At 37.4% G+C, this 22,741-nt stretch overlaps 1 protein-coding gene across 1 annotated transcript; it reads right to left on the bottom strand.

The window, feature by feature from the left end:
- Positions 1-887: 887 nt before the first annotated feature.
- Positions 888-21,790, bottom strand: LOC121295756 (palmitoyltransferase ZDHHC15B-like). Its single transcript, XM_041220770.1, has 12 exons — positions 21,624-21,790; positions 19,956-19,982; positions 19,520-19,614; positions 12,897-13,017; positions 11,791-11,860; positions 10,671-10,703; positions 10,249-10,369; positions 9,138-9,270; positions 6,163-6,289; positions 5,504-5,613; positions 3,430-3,509; positions 888-3,138 (listed from the first exon to the last, which is right to left on the bottom strand). Exons 1-11 carry the CDS (start codon positions 21,739-21,741, stop codon positions 3,463-3,465), a joined length of 1,002 nt encoding a protein of 333 aa, XP_041076704.1. The 5' UTR covers positions 21,742-21,790; the 3' UTR covers positions 888-3,138; positions 3,430-3,462.
- Between the last annotated feature and the right edge of the window lie 951 nt (positions 21,791-22,741).

Here is a 22,741-nt window from a genome sequence, read left to right as displayed (position 1 = left end):
CAATTTAAAACTGCCTGTCTGCTGTTTCTACATTACTGGATACTCATTTACTGCCACTAAAACATATACTGGATATGTAATATTAGAATGGTCAAATCCTGCTTTTATTACAAAGACAATCCTGCTTGATACCATTGTATGGTGTTGTTCTGGGTCAATTACAAATATGCAGTGCATTCAAGGAACCAGTAATTCTATTAAAGCGCTTGTTTGCTGCATTAATGGTGTATTGACAGAAATAAATTCTTGCCTTTTATTTAGACTTAGTTCACTTCCTGTGTTACAGGTAATATACCCCATCTGAGCTGGCAATATGACACATGGGTGCAGTGAGTTTCTGTTTCTTCTAGCACAGGATGTGAACAAGCAAATAAAAAGATAAAACAGCAAACCATCTAACATTCTGCTAAGAACAGGTGTTTTTTTTTTTTTTTTTTTTTTTTATATCCCTGGTTTAAAACCTTTAGGATTTCAAAATGTTAATGTTGCATAGACAATCCAAAACATTTAAAACGAGTAAGCAGCTTGACATTTAATTTTCTTAGTTTTTGTCCTCCCGAATAATTCTCAAATATTGTTTTTTATTTTTTAAATGTCTGCGATAAGGTGTGCTCACACAAGATCTTAGTTGCCTGCCATAGATATATGCAACATAAGCTACATCAGCAAGTCTATTTACAGAAGCAACAGCCAGTGCCATCTAGTAAGCTAACACTTTGCATGAAGTTTCCTTTGGTTTTGCTGACAATACATTGATGTGCACTAGATGGTGCTGGCGTTTACAGGCGTCTATGGCAGGGAACTAGAAAAATAGCACCTGAACTCAAAGTCAACGCAACTTAAAATAAGAACATCTTCAAGTAAATGTAAAAAGAAGCACTCATAAAAAGAACCATCATAAAATGGAGAGGGATAGCAAGTATTTTGGATCAGACCGTTCAAGTCTGAGAAGCTACGTTTTTGTAGAAGGCAGCATTTTTAACACTTGTTCATAGAATACTGGTCCTTTAGCCACTGTGTGATATCACAACATCTTCATGAACAACATCAGTCAATACTGTAAACAATGCAAACAAGGCAGGAGAATACCTGCTGTATATTCAGAAATAAATAAATCTCTCTCCTCTAAGTTTTTATTCTTTTTTTTATTGTTTGGAAACTAAATTACAAGGACACCTGCCAGTAGTGCTAATGGCTTTAGTTGCCTTTGCTACAGAATGTGATAATTGCTTTCTATGTAACAATACAGCTTCAAACTTGTACAGTAATTGAATTGAGAGCTCAGCTCATATTGTTTTTTTTTTTTTTTGTAATAATGATAATTGACATACAAAATCAAAACAACAACAAAAAATGACACAGCTGATTTTTATCAACACCTTAACAGCCTTCTTAAATATATATAAAAAAATAACGGTAAACTACATTCTTTACATTGGAGAGCTGGTGAAACTATTCTTTAGATATCCTCACTGCATACACATCAGTACAACACAGTTCTGTTTCACATAAATATATTGGAGTCCTGTGCCTTAAATACAGCATATCAAATTCAGTAAAAACGATATTGATTCTTAACATAGCTTTTGTTAGTACAGAACCGAAAGTCATTTAAAGTAATACCAAATGATTAGCAAAGCTGTAACAACAATTTCCCAATGTTACTTTCACCAGCAACACTATCACTGCCTCCTCTTTTTGTATGGAATATATTGTGGTTATTTAGTTCAATGCAGATGTGCATGAGAACATTTTCCTGTTCTGTAGGTCAGATTTACTCCAATTAACTAAAATCAGACCTTCGATGTGGTGCAGGCATGACATTTCAATGTAATCTTCCTTTTGTTTAGAGCCACTTTTATATAGTCATCACATCCCAGAGATTTGTAAAACCTCTTTAGAGTATTCTCTCTATCTACAACTGGTACACCAGAGTGTACCCATTAACCTGCTCCACCTGCCCCTAGTGGATATAACAATAACATGTAGAAATACCACACAAAACAAATGTGATACATCTTATGTCCACTGGGGGCAGTGCTGCAGGGGAACAGGATACTGTAATAAAAAAAGCCTAGTTATTTTATATAGTACAGCACAAAGGGCAGTAATAATGTTGCACATTTTTAAGATTTTATAACCAAGTACAAGGTATCAGGATACATACAAAGATACTCTGTCATCATATACATAACTGTTAAATACTCAAAAGTGTTGAATTTCGAAATACTAAAAGAAACATGATAATTTCGACAAGAAGTCTTGGTCTTCTTTTAGGATTTCTAAAATTAGTGTCAGTAATACAAGTCTCATAACTCGACAGGTACATCAGGGGGAAAAGATTGAACTGGGCAGGAGCCAACGGTGTCTTAAGAATTAAGACAATGCTCAACAGAGCTCCCTGTGACTCAACCACACCATCCTCCTTCCCATTGTTACCCGTTGCTACATACGTATTCCCTCCAGTAAATGGTCAAGTGACTTTTGTTGCATCTCTTTTACAAATTAATTTAATAAAAGGGAAGGCATTTAGTTTTACAATGGAATTAAGAAGAATCCGTATTTCTAACCAGAATGCAAGAAAATGTCCCTCGTATGTCCTAAAGTTCACTAGCACTGAGACAGACAGTCAGTGTAATCCCACTGGAAGCTAAAAAAAGATAAACATTCAGCTAATGTATCAACAATAACCCACTGCACACAAAGGGGAATCATCAAAATTAGAGGGAGTTTGTTTTTAGAAAACCATATTCATTCAATAAGTAAAGCATATAATCCTACTGTAAACAAACCAGTGTGTTATACCCAGTGCCTACTGCAGAAATGTTCATTGGTTTCATTTAAAATCACCTTGAGCAGTACTGTGCCACACATTGGAATCATTTTGTGTCCCTGAAAGGCACAGCGGGAAGTATGATAGATTCCCCAGCTCCTGTCGGACACAGCCCTTACCCTGGAATAGCTGGTATGTTCCCATCATCAATGTTTAATTACAAAACAAGATCTGATATATATTAAAAAAGAAGCGTTACTGTTTTCAAATCCAGCAAGACGGAATGTGGTTATCCAGAAAACACAACAGTAACTCGATTCCTGGTCCTTGGGGTGGAGGGGGATTCTCACTAGTAATCTGCAGTCCTGAAAAAAAAAAAAAAAGACAAAACTAAGAACTTGCTACTTTTATCGCAAGTAGATGCTTGGATTTATACTCTGGGAAACTTTAGGACCTATTGAAGCTAGGGACCATAGCTACAGTGAAGATCACCTGTACAGAAACTACATTCTTAACACATTCCACTAGCCCCTAAATGTGAGTGAAAGATTACAAAGAGGCCAAAGTAGTTAGACAAGACTACAGGAATGATGATGAACTGGGAAGATGTAGGTCACAGTTACAATTTCTAGACCGATGTTGGGTGAATCACTAACCTGTAGTAGGAAATCAGCAAACCCCACAGCTTGCTATGTGTCCATTTCTATAGTGACTGACGGATCTCCTCTTCGCAGAACTAAAATATAGAAGCAAACAAAGTCAATCAACTTCTGAGAACTTTGAAGAATCCCACACAAATAAAACATGCAGCCAGCCAAGCAGACCTCCTCCAGTGTCAAAGAGAAAGCCCATGTCTACTGATTTTTCACTGACGTTGTAGAAGGAAGCCCTGGGAGACTGCTTATTATTGAGAACACACAAACATTCCTCATGGGTTAAAGGCTTTACAAATGCAAAGGGATAGTAATTAACGACTTTATTTTGGTAAAAACATTCACAAAACTAAAACGAATCCTGTGCTAAAACCGGGCGATTGATGAAAAGCAAGTGATAAGCTGTCCTTGTCTCCATGGAAACAGGTGACAAGAACTAAGGCCCTCTGTTCCTAAATTAAATGGGCACCCAATTATTTTTCTTATTGAAGCAACGAGTTACTAACGTGTGTAAGTTGCAAACAAGCTCAAGGTCAAAAACAGAAAGTGCAGTCTTTGTTTCTTTGAGGTTGACTCAATCAGGACAGAGGAGAGAAGAGAGCGAGCAACAACTGAAGACACAATCTCCATTAATTAAATAAACTTGGAAGAAACTTAAAAAGTGATTAAGCCTGTACTTAAGCATGAACTATATTAACCCGGAAGAAAGGACAAGTTAATAATTGATGGACTGAATAGGTTTTGACCAAAGACCTTTGTGTCAATATACAGTTTTGCCCAATGGATTAGATTCTGAAAGTTTCAAATTGCCATTAGCATGATTTTTAAAGAAATGAAAAAACACACCCATTAAAAGTTACCAAACAAGAAATAAACAGCTCAAGACATTTCATTTAGTTTGTTTTATAGTTTATTAACTAGTATCTATAGCAATTTGGATTAAAAGGCTTTTAAAATCCAGACCAGTATTGTATTGCTTGAAGCAGTGGGAGAAGCTAACAACACTGATGTCAGATTCCTTATTCATATAGAATGTACGGGTATTGCCCCAGGGTGATCCTGTTCAGGACAATCCCCCATTGATCCCACTCAGTGACTTCACTTCTTGGTGCAGTGCCCGCTGATGCCACTTTGTTCAGATTAGTCAGACACCCTGGTCTTCACAGCTCTGCTGGCCAGACGCCTGGTCTTGTTAAACTCGAATCAGGCTGCCCCATCTCTTAAGTATTCACTGGTGCAGAGGCATCGTTAAAATAAAATTTACACTTTGTGGGTCTATTGAAAGACTTCATCTGGCATGCCTTTTACTTCCATCTGCTTAAAATGTCATCCCTCCCCCTATTTTTTTTAAATCTTTTTAAATATTGTAACTAAGCACCAGTCAGTACACTCCAGAAAGAAAAACAACAAACATGGCAGGCAGAGGGCGTCATGAGAGAAAAGTACACCTTTGAGACACTGAGGAAGTGCAGACTCTAGTTTCTCTGTGGGTAGATAGAAGTGTTCAGGAAGATCTAGAGTCATGTGTCAGAAATGAGAAAGTTTATGCCTGAATTTCTGACGATTTGAACCAAAGGTACATAAACCAGAGGTACGGTATTCTTAACTCACACACTCAAAATCACAAAATTCTACCAAATTTCTCATCCTTGACCTTTATTATATTAATATAAAAGACAAAAATGTGGAAAATAAAATAATTATAAACTTATTTACAAAAATATAGTCAAACAAAATATTGTACAGCTGTACCATACATACAACTACGGCTCTCGCTGCGCTTGCGCAGCTTCTGTTATTTACGCATCTTTTGGTAAACAGAGTTAATTAATAACAGTAATTAATAACAACTGTCTTTCGCTGCGTGTGTGACGTCAGTAGCACGGCTCGACTCTGCAGTGTAAAAACAACGCAGGCTCCCCTTAATTGCACTGCGAGGGCTTGCTACGGTCCTGTCGCGGCTCAGTTATACAGTGAAAAAGAGGCATTATACTAATTAGCAGGTAAATGTGAAGCTCTATATTTAAGTAATGACTCCCCCCACCCCCATTTTACAGTGTCAGAGAGATGATCTTACTGTAGTTTTCTTCATCCGATCCCCCATCCTCACACTGCTCTTCACTGGCCAACAGAGGATTTCGGGATTCGCTCAGAAACCTCATGGGGAAGAAATGACCATCGCCAAGGCTGGAGCAACAAGACAAACATGCAGGGGATTAGAGACACATCACTGGACCGATTTTTACAACCTACAAGTTGTCAACAACATATAATTCACACAATCGTTTGTGTGTTTCTTTTGTCACTTGGTACTTTGTTGAAAAATGCAATGAGGACAGCGACTCCTTATTCAAATGTGAGAGACAGGTAGTCCTCTGAGTGTCACCAGTTCTGGTTCTCAGCTGTTCATTGGAGCTCAGGGACTGTGTGCCATTGTGATATGTGCTGTATAACCAGTATTTAAATCACAAGCTTTACCTTTATTTACTGTTCCCACCTTTCAGATTTCATCACATCGCCCAAACTGTGCTGAAGCCTCTTTTAGAGGAATCTCGTCCTTTACTAACCAGATTTAACAGTCTCAGTGGTGGAGGTGATTGCTTGCTTACAGCACACAAACACTGACAAACCCTTTTATAGTTCATATGTATGTTACCACCTGATAATCAGGTAAGTCATCTAGTAAATTCCAGTGCTATACACCAACATAATTTAAGCACACACACAGAGTCATACCTGGTAAACGTCGGTATAAACCAATATTTTCTATCTTCCCCAAACACCTGTTGCAGATTTTTTGAAAACCCAAGGTTGAAGCCATTTTTGTCAGGTCCGTTATGGAAAGTTGGGTATTGAAAAGCCTCTAAAAAGGTGAAAAAAGAAACACAACAGAAACAATAATTTTGCTGTTAATATTCATTGGAAATTCAAAAAAGTACAGTTGAAAATAAAGACATCCCTAGATTGTGATCCTATCAATAACATGTGCTAAAGAATTCCCTTACCATGGTTCATCACAGATGGATATGCGCTTCTCCAGATATATGTAGAAAGAGAAGCACAGCATACAGATTCACAGACTGATGGTTGTATACTGTATATTCCCAATTCCAATACTGTCAATAACATGACAAAGACAACCTCCAAACACCCCCTACTGATGCACGTAATGGAAAGAGAATGTCCATAGCAATGCCATCACAAAGGGATACCCAGTTAATACAGACATGAACACTATACTCAGTTAATACACAGACATGAACACTATACTCAGTTAATACAGACATGAACACTATACTCAGTTAATACAAACACTACACTCAGTTAATACACAGACATGAACACTTTATTCAGTTAATACAAACACTATACTCAGTTAGTACACAGACATAAACACTATACTCAGTTAATACAAACACTATACTCAGTTAATGCAAACACTATACTCAGTTAATACAAACACTATACTCAGTTAAAACACAGACATGAACACTGTACTCAGTTAATAGACCTGAACACTATACTCAGTTAATACACTCACATAAACACTATACTCAGTCAATACACAGACATGAACACTATACTCAGTTAATACAAACACTATACTCAGCTAATACACAAACATGAACACTATACTCAGTTAATACACAAACATGAACACTATACTCAGTTAATACACAGACATAAACACTATACTCAGTCAATGCAGACATAAACACTATACTCAGTCACAGTCACTTGCACCCCCAGGAGGAGGCTAGTGTTTCTCATTAAAAAATACAGCAGCCCCTCTGTACTCCACACTGGATATTATTCCCAGGTTTACTGATACACTGGAGACATAAATCAAGTATTTTGCTACTTAATTTTATTGTTCCAACAGGTCAAACTTTAATTGATAAATAAATACAATACCCACGCTAAAGTACATTACTGACACATTAAAGTCAAATGGATGCAAACACTACTTTCACTTTCCTGTTCCAATCAAGTGACGCACAATACCCAGCTAAATATAACAAATGTGGACAATGCTTTTACATCATAAAAGTGCATAACAAATTATTATAAACACACACCAGATCACCCTTGTTAAATAACAGTTAACAATATATAATAAACACACAGCATTGAAATTGTCAAACTAGCCCAAAAGGACTTGCTATCTCCCACATTAGAATTTAAACTTGACCTTGATGACACATTTTAAACTGTAAGGATAAAAATATAGCGGGGGGAAAAATAAAAACAAAGAAAATTAGTGCAGGGGCAAAAATGGTATTGTCAAGCCACTATATGTAAAATGGTATTAAAAAATAGGTTGAAGGGTTACTTTACCCCAGTAAATTAACTACAAAGCAAAGGATGTCACACAGAAGTAAAACAAATCCTGAATGTATTTCAGGCAATGACGTTTTTTTTTTTTAGCTGAATGCAAGCTGAAACAAGAAAAGCAATGAACTCTGGTGCTGATTAAGTTAAAGGTTGATTTAGGGAGGAGTTGCTGGGGGGGGGGGGGGGGGGGGCTGCTGTGGCCACAAAAATCACACTAGTAGCTACATTTGAGAAAAGCTGCTTTAGACAGGATTCAATGCAGCTTACAGGGCCCAGGCATAATAGGCACATAATTAGAAAATGTGTTACCACCAGGGGTTTTAACTCGGATTACCATAAATAAGCATGATTTAATTTTAAATACTTGCTGTTATTAAAAAGGGAATATGCATTATCCTCGCTAGAATCAAATTAGATTCAGACTGATCATCGTTTGAACCCCAGGCTATAAGCTATTACACACGAGCCACTGAAATATCATAAGCATCAATCTAATTAGGTAGTCAAGCAGAGGAATCCCCCCGCTCCTAATCACCTGAGTTCTCTTCCGGTGGCACAGCTCCAAAGAAAGAACATAATCACAATGCCCAAGTCATCAACAAGCCTTTGCACTGTGCAGTGAGAGTGGAATGCATTTGAAAAACAGTGCGCTGCAAACGCCACACTCCAGCGGGAAAGCTTAATTGTCTTTCTGATTAGCAATTCCCTTATTATCCTCCCTTAGGGATGCTGTGCACCACAGCTATAGTGGAGGCAGGCATATGTCATACATTAGAGTTTTGCATGTAGCTAGAGAAGAGCTTGGCCAAATTGTGATGAAACTTCTTTAGCACAAATTATTGAGTTTATCCTAATGTCTTGATATATGTCTGTCCAACAGTCTATCTATATGTCACACTTACATTTTAACATAAAAACGGCTTGTCCAATTGTAAACTTCCCTCGGATCCTTCTTGAGCTGAAGTTACTGTGTGTGTGAGAATTTGGGGGTATATGGAGGCTATCTGACCGACTTGCTGTAGTGTGCATGTCACACTTGTACAAATTTCTACAGAATCACTTATCCAACTAGGATGAAGCTTGAAATGGAACATTTTAACACAAGCTATTAAAAGTATCATAACCTCTGACTATATGGTGGCACTCTGCTTGTCTCTCCGTTCATATGTCACACTTTTACCTACAGAGGGCTCCCCTTTATAATGCTATAGTCTGGTGCCTGTTCCGTCTTGTAATGAGAACATTGAGCCATTCTTTGGGACTGGCTTTTGAATTGCTACGCCTTTGGATTGAACTCACCATTTGTTCTGGTTCTGCCAGTAACACTCACAAATTACAAAAAAACTAAAAAAAAAACAAAGCCTGTGTCTCCTTACCCAGCGTGGATCTGTTTTTAGCGACGAGCCAACAGTGGTAGCCAAACAGGAACATGAGACTCACAAAGAACATGACAGCCACAAAGAACAAGAACAAGACGTGGAACTTGGCATGGCCATTTGGGAGCTCACCCTGATGAAAAAGTAAATGCAAAAATGTCTGAGAAACAAGGAGGAAGGTACTTGATTATCAGTGCTAAGAAACAACCACTCCCCTAGAACAGTGGCTCTCAGTGGCCCTGGAGGTATATCTGCACAATAAATGTTACATTTTTGGAGGTTCCACGCTGACAATATGAAGTCTGTATCTCAAATGGTTTGTGAGCTCTGAGCTGTTGGAAAAAGCTGCAGTGGTGATAAATTTACAAAAACATGCAAGCTCATTTAAAGATAATGTACTACATGGGCCAGGTCTTTTTGTTCAACTCTGATTTGCAATGCAAGCACAGCTCAAGCAGTGACATGGTCTTAACACAGAAAAATCTTCAGTCTCTGCATTAAAAGGGACAGACCGAGATAGACAGATAGCAATAGTCAGAGGGTCTTTATTCCAAGCTGGTCACATGGAGGGGGGAGTACATTGCATTATGAAATTAATTCAGTAGCTATGAACGCTTTAAACGTAATCGTAGCTAACAATATATTTCCATGAATTTTCCCCACCATGCACATCCATTCATTCATTGCATAGGTCTCAAATGCATGGTTTTGAAACATGACATATTGTACTACTCTAGATCAAAGGAATCGGTTTGTCTTGCACTTCCTGGGTTATTTCACTGGGACGGTGAAATTGTCCCCACGCCTTCTTTCTTGTCAATAACCAATCAGCTTCTTGCCCTAGTGACTCACACTGACTTTCAGCCAGTAGCATGCTCTGACCCAGAGCTGAGGTGAAATGACCAAGGAAGTAAAGCAGTACCATACTTCTTAGAAGGCATTATAAACTGATAGAATGTTTTAAAATTAAAATACAGGTTTGCTATAACGTGTCTATTTAAAAACTGCACATCTGAAACCCCTGCAGCGAATGCAAGTGCACAATTTGGAAGGTTTATGGAATTATGTTAGCCAGTGTGAAATCTAGAAAGGAGGCGTGAGAGAGACTTACTGCCCAAAACTTGATGAAGTACTGCAAAACAGTGGAGGCAACGAACAAACAGTACACCATGGCATATGTCAGGAACAGCAGAAAGAACTTGTAGTTCGAAAAACCAATGCAGTTATTCACCCTACGAAAAGGCAGAAATGTAAAATGAATGAAAAGTTACTAGGAAGAAAACACACACATTACGTAAACACGTTACGTAATGGGTTTTGTTGTAAACTTTACAGCCTGTAAGGTGATATTTGGATGACATTCCCTGCAAGTCTTTTTCTGTCCTTCAATCTGATTGTTTGGAACCAGCTACTAAGCAGGGTGAACTGTCACAATTCACATCACCACTGTGGTGCTGCATTCTATGGGTATTAATGTAGGTTTGACTGTATCCCAGGACTACAGCTCAGGTAATTGTGTGACTGTGTACCTACCAAGGGCAGTGATGATCCATTTTCAACACACACCTGTAAATAATCAAAAAACAAGACAAATTAAAAGATATCAAAAAGAGATGGCTTGCAATTGAAATAAAAGTACAGTAATATTAATATGAAAGCAGATCCATTCAAAGTGATTGTAGCCAACAAAATAATTAGAGACATTTTCCCCACCATGCACATCCATTAACTATACAGTCCCCAAATGCGGAGTTTAAAACATTACGTTAATATATCTCTGTTTGCAAGTTGCTTTCAGAAGGCCACTTCACCCAGAGAGTGAGACTGCCCCCACCCAATCCAGGCTTTCTTTCCTGTAAGTAACCAATCAGTACGACCGACAAGCTTGACAGCCAGTAAGATGCTTTGACCCCTGCTGAGGTGAAAGAGGTCAAGACACGCAAACTCAGAACTTTCCTTAACCTTATATAATACGAGATGTATGTAAGTTATGTAACTTCACATGTGAGGCCTAACATTTTAAAATGCTTGGAATGATATGTGTTTCTTTCCTACCTGTGCATTTTAGTTAATTGAATTGCACAACAGGACAGACTTATGACATTACTTTACAACCACTTTAAATTGAAAGGTAATCTACAAAGGATTCCTGGTGCAAGAACTTACTGTACAATCCATTTAGGTGAGACACGTTGGATTTACAAAAGAAAATCCCTATATCAATTTAAATTAATAAAGGGACTGAGAAGGTTGTCATTTATTCATTCATCCCTGAAATTGCCCAGTTCAGGTATTGCATACATGCAAGACCCATAAACCTTTCCCCCAGCTAAAAAGCTTATCGACTGGGATATCTGCACCATTAAGGGCCTTTCAAAAAGTTTTTTGTAAACCATGGCCATTACATATAAGCCTGTTATAGAGACACATATTTTAGTATTATATACATACAGCATCCATTTTGGGAAGTGTTGAAAGCTATTGTTCAGCCCAGCAGTTCTAAATGAACACATCTGTTGTTTTGCATGCCAAGTTATTATTAGTACAGCAAATAACGGCATTTAAAAGGGAAAAACAGTCAATTGTAAAGAACAAATCCCACAAATGCTATAGGTCTCATGATAAATATACTGCAAAACATGAGAGGACTTACAATTCACAGAGAGAACAGTGATGGCAGCGGTCCGGTTTAATCACCTGGCACCGATCGCAAAATCTGACAGCTGAAAATAAGGAGTAAAGTCTGTCAATTACAGAACGAGAAGAAGGCTTCATAGAAGAGGCTCCAACTACAGCACAAGTGTCATTAGAGAACATAAACAAACTTGAACACTGACGCACATATTGCAGTAAACAGTTGCACAGGAATATGCTAACAAAATAACATTTTCACATCAATTCATTATATAGATTTCTACTTTGAGTAAACAAAAAACATGGTTTTAGAAAACACTACACTAGTTAGAAATCTCTGTTTGCAAGCCGTGTTTTTAGATGCTCTTGCACTCCTTTGGTCCCCCTCCCCTTCACTGGCTTCTTTCCTGTGAATAATCAATCAGCTTTCTCCCCCATTGACTGACATGCTTTCAGCAAGCAACTTGCTTTGACTTCATGGAAGACAAGGCAAGCACACGGAATACTTTATTTAACTTACTGTAGTATCAGATGCCTGTTTTAAAATGAACCTACATGTTTGCAATAACATGTGTTTCTTTAAAAACTGCACATTTAATGGGAGTGCAAAACAGGTAAGATTTATGGAATCATTTTGTTAGCTGCAATCCCTTTAACACTGAATAACAACCCTGTTCATCCTGCAGATTCCTGCTTAATTCTGCAACCACGTGACTCTTATGGAAATACCAAATGGGAAACCAATCACAAAGAAAAGATGAAATTCTACAAAGTGTTTATTTGAAAGGTACAGGTAAAAACTACTGTAAAACTCAGATTTTACACAGGGTTTGAACTCGGTGGGTTGCATGGTTGGATGTAACGCATTGCTGTATTATGAGGGAATGAGGCACAATGCAGAGGTACTCAATATCAGCAGGTACTCAACTCTTTCGTTATTAAAAGGAAAACAAAGCTGAAATTCATTAGACAAAAATACAGCCCTAATACAAATGCCTTTCTTTTCTATTCAGCAGAGACACATCTGCAAACAAAGTACACCAAATAAACTCTGTAAAGGTGAGGTCTGTTTTAAATAACACTACTGTTTATATAATAAAACTGAATGAAGAGAATCTTCCTGACCTCCAGATGCTGCTCGGGTATACACTGGTAACCTCTTGGCTATATCCAGCAGGATTTGCTTCTGTACTTCAGACCTCTCCTCATTCTCATATCTCTCTTTGTCAGAGTAGGACATATGAAACTGGAACAAAAAACAAAAAACAGCACGTATGAGGGTGTTGACATACAGAGGGGACTGTCAGTGAATGAGCCACACTTAGATAGGTACAATATCCTTCTCTGATTTCATATGGACATGAACATTGACACAGCACTGCTTTTATTACATATTAAAACTAGACGAGAACTAGTTTGAAGCCTCTCATTTTCTGAAAAAAAAAAAAAAAAAACACTACTACAGAACTACTGCAGCAATACACTGTGTAAAATAAATATATACATACATACATACATACATAAATAAAAGCAAGAGTGAAAACTTTGCTCAAAATTCAACTCTAGGTCTAATTTTTAACACACTTTCAAAATACATATATTTTTGGCATTACACTGGACTAAAAAAAATATGCCCTAACAAATTTGAATAATCTAAGAAGATAGCAATACAGAACATATACTTTTACCTAGTACATCGCAATGAACATTTGAAAGATGCATAACTTAAGAAAATAATCTATTATAACTATTACCTTGAAAAATAAATAACCATTCACACATCTATCTAGCTCCAAAAATAACATATAGTAAGAAGATTGAAAAAGACTCGAAACATAGGTCAGTGAATGTTAGTTGGGTCATTCCGTGTCAATTCAACCAGTCAATGCCACCCTACATCTCAGACTGGATAAAAATTGATGAAACGAAAAAAAAACCACAGTGCTTATAAAAGCAAATAACTTTTGACATAAGTAAGCTAGAGCTGCCAAAATTCACATCCAGGTCGATTTTTTGTCATAGAATTACCTTTAGCAGCAATTACAGCTAAAGTCTGTTGGGATAGGTCTCTACTAAATTTGCACACCTAGATTTTGCAATATTTGACCACTCTTCTTTACAAAACTGTTCAAGCTCTGTCAAGTTCCTTGGGGAGCGTTGATGGACAGCAATCTTCAAGTCATGCCACAAATTTCCGATTGGATTTAGTTCGGGGCTCTGACTGGGCCACTCAAGGACATTTACCTTTTTGTTCCTTAGCCACTCCAGTGTAGCTTTGGCTGTGTGCTTTGGGACATTGTCATCCTGAAAGGTGAACTTCCATCCCAGTTTCAGCTTTCTTGCAGAGGGCAGCAGGTTTTCCTCAAGTACTTCTCTGTACTTTGCTCCATTCATTTTCCCTTCTATCCTGACAAGTGTCCCAATCCCTGCCGATGAAAAACATTCCCATAACATGATGCTTCACAGTAGGGATGGTGTTCTTTGGGTGATGCGCTGTGTTGGGTTTGCGCCAAACATAACGCTTTGCATTTAAGCCAAAAAGTTCCATTTTAGTTTTGTCAGACCACAAAACTTTTTGGCACATGGCTACAGAATCTCCCGTCTTATACTTCAAACGGGATTCAAGGTGGGCTTTCTTGAGTAATGACTTGCTTCTTGCCATCCTACCATACAGCCCAGATTTGTGGAGTGCTAGGGATATTGTTGTCACATGCACACTTTGACCAGTCTTGGCCATAAAAGCCTGTAGCTCTTGCAAAGTTGCTATTGCCTCTTAGTAGCCTCTCTGATCAGTCTTCTTCTTTTTTCTCGGTCATCCAGTTTGGAGGGACAGCCTGATCTAGGCAGGATCTTGGTGGTGCCATACACCTTACACTTCTTAATAATCGTCTTGACCATGCTCCAAGGGATATTCAAGGACTTTGATATTTTTTTATACCCATCCTCTGATCTGTGCCTTTCAACAACTTTGTCCCAGAGTCCTTTTGAATGCTCCTTGGTACTCATGGTTGAGTCTTTAATTTGAAATGCACTACCCAGCAGAGGGGAGCTTCAGGAACTGCTGAATTTATCCTGAAATCAAGTGAATCACTACAATTTAACACAGGTGGAAGCCACTTAACTTGGTGTGTGATTTTGAAGGTGACTGGTTACAACTGAGCTAATTTAGGATTGCTCTTACAAGGGGGGTGGACATGATATTTCAGTTTTATTTTTAAATTAATTTTCTACAAATTTCTAGAATATTTTTTTCACTTGGAAGTTGTGGGGTAGGATGTTTAGATAAATGAAAAAAAAATTGCATTTTAATTCCAGGCTATCAACCAAAGGTGAAAGGGGGTGCAGACTTTCTAAAGGCACTGTGTCTACTGTGTATACACAACACACACACACACACACACACACACACACACACACACACACACACAGGCTTGCAAAAGTATTCAGACCCCTGACCAATTCTTGAATATTACTAAATTACAAATGGTACATTGAAATTTCGTTTTGTTTGATATTTTATTTTTAAACACTGAAACTCAGAATCAATTATTGTAAAGTGACATTGGTTTTATGTTGGGAAATATTTTTAAGAAAACTAAAAAACTGAAATATCTTGCTTGCATAAGTATTCAACTCCTGTGCTGTGGAAGCTCCCAGTTTTCACCGATGAAAGAAATTGCCCTAACGAGGACACAATTACCTTTCCATTGGCTTCCACCTGTGAACCATTAAAGTTGCTGTCACATTTTCTGGATAAAAACCCCACTGTTGAAGGATCATTGGTAAGGCTGTGAATCTGAAGGAAAATGAAGACCAAAGAGCATTCTACAGAAGTTAGAGATAAAGTAATACAAATGCATAGGTTAGGGAAAGGGTACAAAATAATACCCAAGTGTTTGGATATCCCAGTGAGCAGTTTGAAGGAATCACTTTGAAGGAGCTACAGAGTTCAGTGGCTGGGAGTGGAGTAATGGTGCACCAGTCAACCATATCAAGAGCTCAACACTGGCCTGTATGGGAGGGTGGCAAGAAAGAAGCCATTACTCAAAAAGTACCATCTGAAAGCAAGTCTGGAGTTTGCCAGAAAGCATGAGAGTGATCCAGCTGCGATGTGGGAAAAGGTTTTGTGGTCAGATGAGACCAAGATAGAGCTTTTTGGCCAAAACTCAAAGTGCTGCGTGGTGCAAACCTAACAGTGCCCTTGCCTCAAGACACACCATCCCTACGTGAAGTATGGTGTTGGCAGCATCATGCTGTGGGGATGCTTCTCATCAGCAGGGACTAGGTATCTTGTTACAACTGAAGGAAGAATGGATGGAGCAAAATACAGGAAAATACTGCAAGCGAATCTGCTTCAGTCCGCTAAAAAACTGAAGCTCGGGAGGAAATTCATCTTTCAGCAGGACAATGATCCCAAGCACAAGGCCAAAGCAACATTGGAGTGGCTCAAGAACAAAAAGGTGAATGTCCTACAGTGGCCCAGTCAAAGTCCTGATCTCAATCCCATTGAGAATCTGAGGCACTACTTGAAAATTGCGGTCCACAAGCATCATCCAACCAACCTGAACAACCTGGAGCAAATCTGCCAAGAAGAATGGGTCAAAATCACTCTGACACTGTGTGCAAAGCTGGTACATACTTACCCCAAAAGACTTAAAGCTGTTATTGCAGCGAAAGGTGGCTCTACCAAATATTAATGTGTGGGGGTTGAATACTTATGCAAGCAAGATATTTCAGTTTTTTATTTTTCTTAAAAATATTTCCCAACATAAAACCAATGTCACCTTACAATAATTGATTCTGAGTTGAAGTGTTTTAAAATAAAATATTGAACAGAACAAAATTTCAATGTACCATTTGTAATTCAGTAATATGAGAGAATTGGTCAGGGGTCTGAATACTTTTGCAAGCCACTGTGTACACACAGACAGACAGACAGACAGACAGACATACACACACACATACACCTGTTTTTTATCTCTACTGGACCTGGCAGCCACCAATTCCTTCGTTTTGTACAAGACAGGAGATAGTTCATCTTGAAGTTAGCCACAGCACTTCAGCAGAAACATTTCACCACAGCACTTCAGCAGAAACATTTCACTCAGAAAACTACAAAGCTGCAGGCTGCAGCAGCTCAACCTGGATTCTTTGCTGCAAGTGACACACACCCAAGACAAATAATATGTTACAGTTTTGTATGTGCATACACCTGTTTACACACTAGTTTCTTTTGATATGTTTATTTTATTACAGTTTAATTTTTTTTGAAGTAGTGCCTTATATGTGGTGGGTTAGAAAACAAATCCTTTTATGTTTAAATGTTCATTTAAATACAGCGTTTTCACTGTGCAGATGTTTGATATGACGTGTTTGAATAAAACTTTTGAGTTCTATCTGATAGTTTGTCTTTCATTTTAATACTGGTGAGGTTTAAAATGTACAGTGATAATGACTGCTGTCAGCGGTTCTAGTGTTGAAGTAGTCCATAAATGTGTGTGTGTGTGTGTGTGTGTGTGTGTGTGTGTGTGTGTACGTACGTTTTGTACGGCCTTTCTGCTGGAGATTACGTGATATTAAGTCAGAAGAACGGGATCTTGATTGTTGAAACCTCATGAGACACAAGCACGATTCCTGTTCGGTTTACATGGGTTTTTACAGCTATTTTTATCGTAAGAAAGCAATTGACCCTGCCCTAAAAGTCGAGCTGACCAAAGGACGTCCTTTTTTTGTTTCACGATATATTCGCATGTCAATGTCACACAGTCATGACCTTAGAGTAGGGTTGGACGATAGTGACATTTTCAGCTATCGATTATTGTCTGTAAATTATCACAATAATCGTGATTATCGGCGGAATAAATAAAATATTAAAAATTATTGTATCTTTATCAAATTTACACTTTAGCAGCATGACAACCGCCAGTCTAAGTCAATGAGTATAGAAGAAAAATAAAACTAGACAGTATATGTGCCGAGTTTTTAAATTTCTGGTGGGTGCCCAGAACAAATGTGAGTATACATATACACCTATTGTAATTTGTATATTATTAATAAATTACGTAGTTTCCTTTAAAATAATATATATCTATAGATATACAGATATACAGATATATAGCTATATAGATATTGTTCTTATTTAAACATTTATGTTAACTCAAAAAGGTTTACTTTCATAAAAGTGTATTAATATAACGAAACAAAATTGCTGACGTTGCCTGGAAGCATGCGTTTTACTTTACTTGTGTGGTGAAGCTGCCATTAAGAGAATCAAACTAGGTTTAAAAATAATTATATTAGGAACATACCGAGTTGCACATGGCTGTTTGTATGTAGACAATTTAATAAAATAAACCGCCTAGCCTTCCATTAAAAGTTAACTCTCTTCTATTTATGGAACTATCCTTTTTTACAATAGCAATGCCATGGGAACAGACATAACTTTAATAGTCAAAAGTTCTACTTTTCTACAGTACTTTTAAAGCAAGCTAGCAGTTTTTTTTTTATATATTACAAACAATATTTGTGTTTTTAGGTTAGAAAAGCAGTCATGCTTTGCCAATGTACAAATTATTATCAAAATGAAACCATGACGTAAAGTTAAAAGCATATTGTTTAAACATAATACTAAACTTCCCAATGTAAGCAGTGCTCACAGAGATCACGTTTTACGCCTCACGCAGACAGTTCAGTGCCGCTTACTGCTTCATTGGGTAACAGATGATAATTATGATTATAGATAATAATTATTCAACACAAAATTATCGCTGCAAAGAAATTATCGTGATTATCGGTATTATCGATTATTGTTCCAACCCTATTGTACAGTCGATTTTCAAGTGCATATAAACCAAGCCAATATTTCCTCTTTATCGTTCTAGAGTCAACTGTAGTAGGAATGCATAACTTATATCAGGGTGGCCAACCCTGGTCCTGGAGAGCCCCTAACTAGCAGGTTTGATAGATAACGATAAAACCTAAACAACTGGAACAAAAAAAAAAAAAAACTTTGAATTATGATATTTATTCAAGTAAAAATAGTTCAATAAAGCTGCCCCCTCCCTTTTTTTTTTTTTTAGAATTGTAGGGCACATTTAAAACATAACTAGTCATATAATATCAACAATCTGTAAATATATTTCCATTTTTCTATTTTTTTAATCAAGAAATTTCTTTCTATCCCAAAACTGAAAGAGAATATGCCCTGAAAATGCAATTTTGACTGTAAACATGTTTTTTTTTAAATAATTCTTTATATCTCAAGATTAGAAAAATAGATCAATGTTATCAATGTTATGCCTCTGTTGTGTGTTAATTGCAACCTGATACTACCTATGCCACATCTTTGCTTTTACTCATTGTGGACCTTTTGACCTGTTAAAAAAATCTCTTGATGATCCATCGAGCCTCCATTTAGACCTGAAAGGTATGTTTTACAATTCTTTTGCTATGCTATATTTGGATTCTATGACTAAAAATCTATCTGGTTGTGAATCTTGGCAGATCTAGCATACATGTTTCAAAAGTTATTAGCTTTTAAAAGCACCGTGGGTGTTTTTTAATTTCATCGGCTGACCAAAAAAGTGGCGGTATCTCCCCTAGGTGTAAACTGTGTGCCGATTTTTATCCAAATCTGAGACGTATGGTGAAATTTTCACAAAATGTTGGTTCATTCGACACAGAATGACCCAGTTTCTTTTAGTATTTCTAAATACAAACTACCAACATTGTCAAGTACCTTACATTACCTGTTTTGATGGCTGAGAAGGTGGTGTAAAAATAGACTTCCAATATGTCCACGCAAACATTACAAAACAGACATGAAAAACTGCAAGGTAGGCCACTGTAAATAAAACAGGACAATTTTACATTATACTACAGCAGACGTTGCGTGGCACATCATACGGCAACTTATCCACAATATTTATGTGCTCCGGGACTAATACATTTTCTGCAACATGGCTTTTTAGTCCCAAGGTGACTTTATAACCAACCTGTACAGCAGGGTAGGCAACTTCCAAACATGACCTTAATTATTCAACTGAACCACTGATCAGGTCCTGTATAAATGATACCTGTTATACATGGAATGGGACCGGAGATAAATCTGCTGTACAGTCACACAAATCCACCCATTCAAATCTAGGCACTTTACTATTAATTGTAATGTAATGTATTGCTTACCTTTTTCAAAACCGTTGGTGATAGTAACTGGAAAAAAAAAAGGAGTAAAAATAAATTGTTTAGAAGTGGTACTGTACAGGTTAACTATTAAAATTATTTTAAAAAGTAGCAATACCTGCCATCTCTAGAACACACTTTCCGCAGAACTGATTTATTGGTTATGCAACACATACAGCACACCTGGGGTGTGCAGTATCGTGTATAATATAAAAAAGCTGCATCTCCCTGTAAGTCCATTATAGTGGGAAGCAGGCAAGCAGTTTTGACAATAGGTGCTCGGTTGGCTGGTGCTTTCTTTCCCAACACAGTTTTTTGAGTCTTCACAAGGAACACTCTCAAAAGACTTTTCTGTAGAGCAGACACTGCTGCAGATTTGTGACCCCCAACTTCCCTGCAGGAGTTAATATAAGGGTGATTGACGTAACCTTTCAGAACACTGGCAGGCTTCTTACATCAGTGCCAGCCTGATTGGCATTCTTACACCCTACTGGCAGTGGTATTAGGGTCTGATTATTTCTGCCTGTCACTCTCTACATGGTAAACACGATCACCTTGACTTTGCACTAGTCTTCACCACAGCCCCAATGCTCACCTTTTTGAAGACTCCCTTTCTTCGCAACATTAACACTGCACAAGATGTACCACACTAAGATAATTTTTTTATAGGCGACAACTGCATTCAGAGGAGTAAAACTCTTGTGTTTTTGAAGTACTTTTCTTTTTTGAAAAGATGCACAGTCTTTATTACATGAGGTCTGTGGTTAGTAAATTACTAGGAGGAGCTCTTTCTATAAAGTCTGCCCATAAATCATAACCACATTTAATTCAATGATTTCTCCTTCAGGCATATAATCAGTCTATATAGTGGAACAGCCCCACCTCAGCCCACAATACTAGGTGTTTATGTGTTGCACTATATTTAGGGTACACGTGAAGAACAGTTTCTAATTCCAAAGACTACTATTTCATTTTGGCAGATGTTATTACCAGTAGATTTTTAATGGCACTAAGTTGTTGATTTCGCTGCTGCCTGTAGTTGCACAAAATAGTTTAATACAACTACTTGTTTCTCTTTCTCTAAACTTACAGCCAATAAAGTATAAATATTTCCCATTTACCCAGCCCTGTTGTTAAACCACAGTGAGCAGTCTTGTGTGGGTTTCTCACTGGAAACTGAATATGTAGCTCTGCCAATCAGAAACCCCAAAACATGCTGTGTAAAGTAGATGTTCTACTGGCTCTGTCCATCATAAAATTGTACAGTACATCAGCAACCCGAAGTGTTTTTACACACTTATCTATGTACTTTATGTGCAAAACCAACATTGTCAATGTTTTTTTTTTTTTAAACAAAATAGTTCTAGCTACCTTATCATAATGAAGTAATAACGTATGCAGCCGTGTGATAATTCAATCAATTAAAAAAAGATATATTTCCCAATAAAACCTGGATCTTTGATATTAATTATACATACAGTAATATGTTTACATTACGGTTCATTAGTAAATGCTTACCGTACCGAATGCTAGCAGCGCCAACCACTACAATAGCTGGCAATGAATTAGCTGTACTGTAATATTGATCTTTTCCGAACACTTCCTGGTTTCTACCCATCTGTCGCTCAAGTAAAATAAAGCAGTGATGTACATGCTTGAAAAAATACTCACACAGACAGAGTTCAAAAATATACGCATAATAGGACCACAACATCACCATAGTAATAATAATCACTGGGATCCAAGAGAAAATACGCTGGCAGCACCGCAGCCCTCTCGATAGAGCCATCTTCAGCGGCACCACAGTTCTTTCTCTCCGCGCTAGATTATTGAGCCTGCCTGCCGACAACAAATTCACAGAGGCTCCTCTGAGTTTGATTTGACAGCCTGACAGGACTGATAAAGGCAACAACAAAGGCAATCTAGCAAGAGTAAACGTCGATGAGACTGTACAGTCGCATACGGTGACAGTGCTGCCCCTAGCGACTGCGAGGGAAGGGCCTCTTGTATATAACAGCCAATTTCCGTTAACAATGCCGGCGAGTCTGTATATACAGTTTCAGAATGATGTCTTTGTACAGAACAGACTTGTTGCAGAATATCACCCCAACTGCAAATTGGCAGCCTCATTGGTCCGGAGATGAAAAACTAAATTAAAAAATGTTGATACCTTTTATTGGACAAACACAGTTATTAACATTCTTTAAAGTCCACATAGGTCCTTTTATCAAGTAAAATTGTGACAGGCAGTTAAGGCAGTTATTTTGCAATTTTTATTTAATACAAATAATGATAAAAAATATTATTATTATTATTATTATTATTATTATTTATTATTATTATTATTATTATTATTATTGTTGTTGTTGTTGTTGTGTTTATTTATTTAGTCATTTAGCAGACGCTTTTACCACAGAGACTTACAGAGACTTGGAGGGGTGAGCTATTTTCATTAAGCTTCATTGACAGAAAAGAAGCCAGTGTAGAGAATAGAATAATTTCAAGCTCCAGGTGAAATGACCCAAGTAGTGCAAGATGGTCTAAAAAGGCATAGCTTGCAAGCAGAGGTGCCTTTAACCTAGTGTAGTACCAGATGTCACTATAACATGAGTTTCTTTCAAAACTGCACATTTGAGACTTACTGTAGAAAGAAATTGAATGGAACAATTGTGTTAGCTACAATGACATTAAGCATTCTGAAGTTTGTTTTTCATTTTGTAATAATAACGTATGCTTTGTAAATATACCCATATATGACTCATGATGTCATGAAGCTAATTTGCATGCAT

The sequence above is a fragment of the Polyodon spathula genome, chromosome 20 (assembly GCF_017654505.1).
Source record: "Polyodon spathula isolate WHYD16114869_AA chromosome 20, ASM1765450v1, whole genome shotgun sequence".
NCBI classification, from domain to species: domain Eukaryota; kingdom Metazoa; phylum Chordata; class Actinopteri; order Acipenseriformes; family Polyodontidae; genus Polyodon; species Polyodon spathula.
The sequence above is the reverse complement of the archived record's forward strand: the minus strand, read 5'-3'. Positions and strand labels throughout refer to the sequence as shown.